This window comes from Theobroma umbraticum, unplaced genomic scaffold (genome assembly GCF_002168275.2).
Source record: "Theobroma umbraticum cultivar Fairchild unplaced genomic scaffold, ASM216827v3 scaffold_4.1, whole genome shotgun sequence".
Taxonomy (NCBI): Eukaryota; Viridiplantae; Streptophyta; class Magnoliopsida; order Malvales; family Malvaceae; genus Theobroma; species Theobroma umbraticum.
In genome coordinates, this window is record NW_018397258.1 from 10,613,927 (window position 1) to 10,621,123 (window position 7,197).

A 7,197-nucleotide genomic window follows, 5' to 3' on the forward strand; every position below is an offset into this window, starting at 1 on the left:
TTATTATTATTAATTTTAGAGAAAGCGATTCGAATTCATACTTTTTAAATAGAGAGATTATACATTAATTAATTAATCAAATATTTGGGTGTGGTAAAATCATTATTATTATTAACACAATATAATTATATTGAGAGGAACATATATTAAGGTTCATAGCAGTAAATGTAATATTTAAAAAAACTTATAATTAATAATTTTATAAATTAAAATTATTTAAATAACAAAATTTTATTCTACGTAATTAACATAAAAAACGGTAATATCAAAACTTTTTCTTCTTCAAAAAACTGCATAGAAGTGACCATAAAAATGAAATAGGGGAGAATAATTAAACAATTATTAGTACTATTTTATATTTTCAAATTATTTCTTATTGTAACTAATTCTTTCAACTATTACAATTAATTAGCACAAATTTTAATGCTTACAAATTATTTGATGGGGTTATACATTATTAGTAGAAATTATAATCACATTCATATTTAAATTAATAAGTTTTCATATATATATAATATTAACAAAAAAATAAATTAATTTTTCAAATAAAATTAATATAAAATTAGACTAAACTCATTTACGGTTTGACTTTAACCTATCAAAGGCTGCAAGCCGAGCAGACCATTTAGAGGTGATTAAGTAGCGAGATGTTGGGCTGGGCCAAGTCGAAGTCTGGATAGGATAAGCAGTGCGAGGCGTACTCCATTTTGGCGCCAAACATTCCCGCCAAACTGGAGAAGGTTTTACCATAGTGTGCGTATTGGGTGCCCTGCGGAAAGAGCGACCCATTTTCCCTTTTCGTTTCTGATTCTGATACGGCTGAGTGGCCAAAGAAAAGCGGGGAAGAATGGCGGGAGAAGATTCTGGGAATCCGCTGCCGTCGACACCAGAATCGCCGACATCTGCGGGGTTTAACACGGATCAGTTGCCCCATGACAGCAGCCACTCATCGGGCGAGGAAGAGGCGGCGGTGGATCCTGAGATAATAAGAGACGAGGTGGATGTGGTGGAGGAAGAGGAGGACGAAGGAGAAGATCTCTACAATGATAATTTCATGGATGACTATAGGAGGATGGATGAGCATGACCAGTACGAGTCGATGGGTTTGGATGACTCTATGGAGGATGAGAGAGATTTGGATCAGATCATGCAGGATCGTAGGGCTGCGGAGTTGGAGCTTGAAGCCCGTGATGCTGGCGTCTCCAATCGCAAGCTCCCCCAGCTTCTCCATGACCAAGGTCGGTGTTTCAAATATAATATATATGTGAAAATTTCATTGCACTAAACGATATGTAGTAGAAATCATGTTCCTAGACTATTTTACCTATATCATTTCCAAGCATGCTTTTTAGGCCTTTCAAAATTGCATCTAACTCTCCTATAATACCCATATTAGGCCTTATTGCTCCAATCAATACAATGCTTTTATGGCTAGTCTAGCTAGCTCCCTGTCAGTTAAAACTTGAAAAGTTAACAGTAAGAAAAAACGAAGAGGGGTGCTTGTCAATATAAACAAAACTTTTTGAATCGTATGAAGTGCTCCATGGCCTACCATTTTTCTGTTTCTGGTCTAACTTGTTCTCTCATTGTATATAAAGTAGTTTATTTATGAAGTTGAAATGATGATTGCAGATACAGATGATGACAATTATAGGCCATCTAAGAGATCAAGAGCTGATTTCAGGCCTTCAGCTGCACCAAGAAGCTATGATGACACTGATGGCATGCAGAGTTCACCAGGAAGGTCACAGCAAGGCCACTCTAGGGACGATGTGCCCATGACTGATCGTACTGACGATTACCCCTACGAGGTTCTGACCTCTCCTGAACTTCAATCATTTGGCATTTCAAATTGCATCTAACTCTCCTCATTATATCCAGGATGAAGATGATGATCAAGTTGAGTTTGAGATGTACCGCGTCCAAGGAACATTGAGAGAGTGGGTTACTAGAGATGAAGTGCGTCGCTTTATTTTCAAGAAGTTCAGGGATTTCTTACTTACATATGTGAACCCAAAGAATGGACATGGGGACATTGAATATGTACGCCTCATAAATGAGATGGTGTCAGGTAAAGCATCAATTCATCTTTAGCCTCAAGTTTCTATAAGCTTAAATGCACAAAAGAGTTTGATCAATGTTAAGAATGACAGTTCCTTATTCTCTAAGTGCTACATATGCTTTCCATGCCCACATCGTTAATTGTTTTACTTATTGACTTACTCTTTGTTCCATTTTGCAGCTAACAAGTGTAGCTTGGAGATTGATTACAAACAGTTCATTTATGTACACCCCAATATTGCAATCTGGCTGGCTGATGCCCCTCAATCTGTCCTGGAAGTTATGGAAGATGTTGCCCAAAGGGTGGTCTTTGATTTGCATCCAAACTACAAGAACATCCACCAAAAGATATATGTCCGCATTACAAACCTTCCAGTTTATGATCAGATTCGGAATATTAGGTAATGGGGAATATTCACTTTTGATCACAACATTGATAATTTTGCTTTCTCTATAGCTTTAGTTTTACCATTTTGTTTGGTTATTTCCAGGCAAATCCATTTGAATACCATGGTTCGTATTGGAGGTGTTGTGACCAGACGTTCAGGGGTCTTTCCCCAGTTGCAACAGGTAAAATATGATTGCAATAAGTGTGGAGCAATTTTGGGGCCATTCTTTCAAAATTCATATTCAGAGGTCAAGGTTGGTTCCTGCCCTGAATGCCAATCAAAAGGGCCATTCACTGTCAACATTGAGCAGGTGAAGTTCTTACTCTCTTTCTGTGTTCCTGCATTTGAATTCTGCATTTTTTTGTGGGCAAGAAAGAATTATAACTTATATTCTTTTTTTTGAGCTTCTATTTGTTATTCCAAATTAAAACACCCCCAGCTAAACCACAAATAAGTTTTGATTAATCTTAGTAGAGGTGTTTATTTTATTTTAATAAATTTCCTGTCCCAATCAATATAGATTAAAAGTGTAATTTAAGATTTAGATTTTCATTATATATTCTTCCTTGCTTTGTTGTAGACGGTATACAGGAACTACCAGAAACTCACACTCCAAGAAAGCCCAGGAATTGTGCCTGCAGGACGGCTTCCAAGATACAAGGAAATAATATTGCTCAATGACCTGATTGATTGTGCCCGTCCTGGGGAAGAAATTGTAGGTTCTTCCTGATATAATTTCTTCGTACCTAATTCTTGTGGTAGGAACACTAATTTTGTTTTCATCCCATGTCACTCTTTCCAGGAGGTTACAGGAATTTACACAAATAACTTTGACATGTCTTTGAACACAAAAAATGGATTTCCTGTCTTCGCCACTGTGGTCGAGGCAAACTATGTTACAAAGAAGCAGGATCTCTTTTCTGCCTACAAACTCACTCAGGAAGATAAGGAAGAGATTGAGAAGTTGGCTAAGGATCCACGGATAGGAGAAAAGGTTTGTTATTTTGCAATATTTTTCTGTTTTTGTAAACTGTGGCCCTGTCATATAATTCTGCAATATCTATTTGGAATGCCTTTTTTTGGGCAATATCTATTTTGATTGCTTTAATGATCTATTTTTCAGATTATCAAGTCCATTGCCCCATCAATCTATGGTCATGAAGACATAAAAACTGCAATAGCTCTTGCCATGTTTGGAGGTCAGGAGAAAAATGTAGAAGGGAAACACCGACTTCGTGGAGACATAAATGTACTACTTCTAGGTGATCCAGGCACAGCAAAATCACAATTCCTTAAGTAAGAGCTCGCACACTTGATTTTTAGGTGACTCCAATTCCTTAATAATGGACATGCATTTACAATTTGAAGGATTTTCTTCTAAGGTATGTTGAAAAGACTGGGCAGAGAGCTGTTTATACTACTGGCAAAGGAGCTTCTGCTGTAGGGCTCACAGCAGCGGTGCACAAGGATCCAGTCACTAGGGAGTGGACCCTTGAAGGAGGTGCCCTTGTTCTAGCTGACAAAGGGATTTGTCTTATTGATGAGTTTGATAAAATGAATGATCAAGACAGGTAAGGGAAGGCAAGCATAAATGTTGGCAATATGATTAGATAACTTGAAAAACACCCTTCTACCTTTGCGTTTCTTTTCTTCTTTGGAGGGGAATTAATTGAGCAATAAAATCATTGAAAACTTCTGTTTATTCAGGGTGAGTATCCATGAAGCAATGGAGCAGCAAAGCATTAGCATATCAAAAGCTGGTATAGTTACTTCTCTCCAGGCTCGTTGCTCTGTCATTGCTGCAGCAAATCCAATTGGAGGAAGGTATGCAGTTAATGGTTTATATATGTGATGATGATTTGCTGAATATGTCTTCACTGTAGAGTTTAGAACATTCTTCATTAGCCATGGATGCACCTAAAATCAGATTTCTGAATCCGCTCTTAGGATTCATATTCTTGTGTACTTATCATCTTTGGCCATTCAAATGACAACCCAACCCCAGCCTAGAACCCTTCTTTTTGGTTATAAACTTTTTTCTCCCTGCAAATTTTTATCATATTTTAATAAGGAATCGGTTCTAAAAACTAATATTGTATGCTTGTTTGTAGATATGATTCCTCAAAAACATTTTCTCAAAATGTTGAGTTGACAGATCCCATCGTTTCTCGTTTTGACATCCTCTGTGTTGTTAAGGTTATTCTCTTCTTCCCTCAACATCAAATTTTTGTATTGGAAATTTCCGCTAGCAGATCTTAATAGTATAGGAACCTTGATTTCAAATGCAGGATGTTGTTGACCCTGTAACAGATGAGATGCTTGCAAAGTTTGTAGTTGACAGCCACTTCAGGTCACAACCTAAGGGTGCTAACATAGATGACAAAGCCTTCAGTGAATCCCAAGAAGAGACTGAAGTGTCTGCTAGACCAGATGAGGTTACATTCTCTAAACTGCTTGTGATTTTGGGACCTTGTCCTTAAAATAATCATATGGATTTTAATGTTTGCATTTCAGATACTTCCTCAAGAATTGTTAAGGAAATATGTAACATATGCCAAGTTGAATGTATTCCCAAGGTTCCATGATAAAGATATGGCTAAGCTTACGAAAGTTTATGCTGATCTGCGAAAAGAATCTTCTGTAAGATTCCTTTTCTCATTTGCTAGAGTGGATTTGAAAATATTTTTACTTTGATGTTGCAATGATTCATATTTATTTTGCCTGTGTAGCGTGGACAAGGAGTCCCAATAGCAGTGAGGCATATAGAATCAATGATCCGGATGTCTGAAGCACATGCCAGAATGCACCTTAGGCAGCATGTCACGGAAGAAGATGTGGACATGGCTATTCGGGTTCTTCTTGAATCATTCATTTCAACACAGAAGTTTGGGGTACAAAAAGCCCTAAGAAAGGTATAGGAAGGGGTTCACAACCTCTTACACAACCTTTCTCCATAAGTTGCAAAATACCTCTATTAATATACCTTAGTGCAGTATGTTCATTATCTTACGAGGTTTTTATGCACAAAGATCGAGTATGCTATTTCTTTGTATTTTATCATCTCTATTTTGGGTGTAAATAAGATGGGACAGGTAGTATTCTCACGGCCTGCATTTTTCAAGCATGACACTCGTACATTAATGTAGTTATTTTGATGATTTCAACAATTGGTAATTTGATATAGTTAGGCCTCCTCATGTATGTATGCACAAGTTCAGTACTGGTTGATATAGTATTTTTAATTTATTGCAGTCTAAATTGATCTCATCTTATACTGTGGGTCAAGCTATGTCAAGCATATTTTTAGGCTTTCACTCATAGTTGGGAGTCATATGCATCCATGGGCATTGCTTTGCTGGGCATTTGCCAATACAATCTTTCATGTCCTTGGTTTTTTTAAAAGCTCTCTCAAGAGTTTCCTATATGATCATTTACTGCTTTACTCAATTCTGTTTAAGCTCTATCTGAATTCAAACCATTAAATTGTCTTTTTATGTACTTCACTGAATTTGCTGATTGTTATTTTGGTACACATATCATATGAAAAGCAGCAATTTATTTGTGATAGACTAGGCTGAGAGGAATCTAATGTGTTCAAACCTAAAAATTTCCTTATGCTCTCTTCTCCATGTCTTTTTGAAACTTCTCATCTGCATATCTCTCCTGGTATATGTGTACAATTGGTTGTTTCATTATTTCGAAGACAGTTCATTTGTCATGGAATAGGCTGAGAAGTATCTGATATGTATTTTGCAGAGCTTTAGGCAATACATAACCTTCAAGAAGGACTACCATGGACTGCTCCTTGTACTTCTTCGGGAGCTTGTGAATAATGCAATGCGCTTTGAAGAAATACTCTCTGGATCAACTTCAGGGCTTAGCTATGTTGATGTGCAAGTGACAGATCTGCAAGCCAAGGTACTAGAACTTACAACTTTTGCTCTACTAATGGTGATGGACTTGTAGGCCCTTTGACAATATTTAAGTTTTGGATTTACTGAACTTTTGTGCAGGCTGAAGAATATGAAATCACTGATTTGGAGACCTTCTTTTCTAGCTCTGAATTTAAAGCCTATTACAAGTTGGATGAACAAAGAAGAGTTATTAGGCATCACCTTGCAGATGATGACAAAGCATAGCTGTGGCATTGGATGGATAGGTCAGTCCTTATGGTTCTTAAGATTAAAAGTTCCTAGGCAGGCATTTCAGATGATAGAGCTTCTGTGGTGCCACTGGGTGACAACTATGTGAATGGGAAGGCCAGCCAAATTTTGCGATGATGCAAGTGATAAGGGCTGACGCTTCCCGAATCACAAACCTAAGATTGTGCAATTGTGAGCATTGTTGGCTAATATATTATACGGACGTTAGTTTTAGCAACGAAAATACCTTCAAAAATGATTCTGTCGACTTGGCACAATTTATTTCGATGCCTAAATGCTGATTCTGTCTATTTTAATTTTTCATACGATAACAATAATTGTTATTTGATATAAAAGTCAAGGATTTTTTTTAATTAAAAAAATTGTAAGTCAAGATAAAAATATTTTAAAAAAGAAATCCAAGTGTCTCTCCGTATATCTTTTTAATTTAATAGTTTTGAAATTAAATTTCATAATCAATTACGTAATAATTCCTATTTATATAGAAAATCAGAAATCACAAATTTATTGTTAAATTTAATCACAAGTTTTGGTAGTAAAATTTAAGGAATAATCAATAAATTCAAGTTCTAAAGTTGAAATCA

General features: G+C 36.4%; 1 protein-coding gene across 1 annotated transcript; it reads left to right on the forward strand.

Annotated features, from left to right (window-relative positions):
• The first annotated feature begins 720 nt into the window (after positions 1 to 720).
• MCM2 (minichromosome maintenance (MCM2/3/5) family protein) lies at positions 721 to 6,987 on the forward strand. Its single transcript, XM_021424381.2, has 16 exons — positions 721 to 1,238; positions 1,633 to 1,811; positions 1,882 to 2,071; positions 2,243 to 2,462; positions 2,553 to 2,760; positions 3,031 to 3,165; positions 3,253 to 3,444; positions 3,574 to 3,746; positions 3,833 to 4,021; positions 4,158 to 4,274; positions 4,562 to 4,646; positions 4,739 to 4,885; positions 4,965 to 5,090; positions 5,180 to 5,362; positions 6,207 to 6,368; positions 6,464 to 6,987. Exons 1-16 carry the CDS (start codon positions 848 to 850, stop codon positions 6,587 to 6,589), a joined length of 2,823 nt encoding a protein of 940 aa, XP_021280056.1. The 5' UTR covers positions 721 to 847; the 3' UTR covers positions 6,590 to 6,987.
• Positions 6,988 to 7,197: the final 210 nt, after the last annotated feature.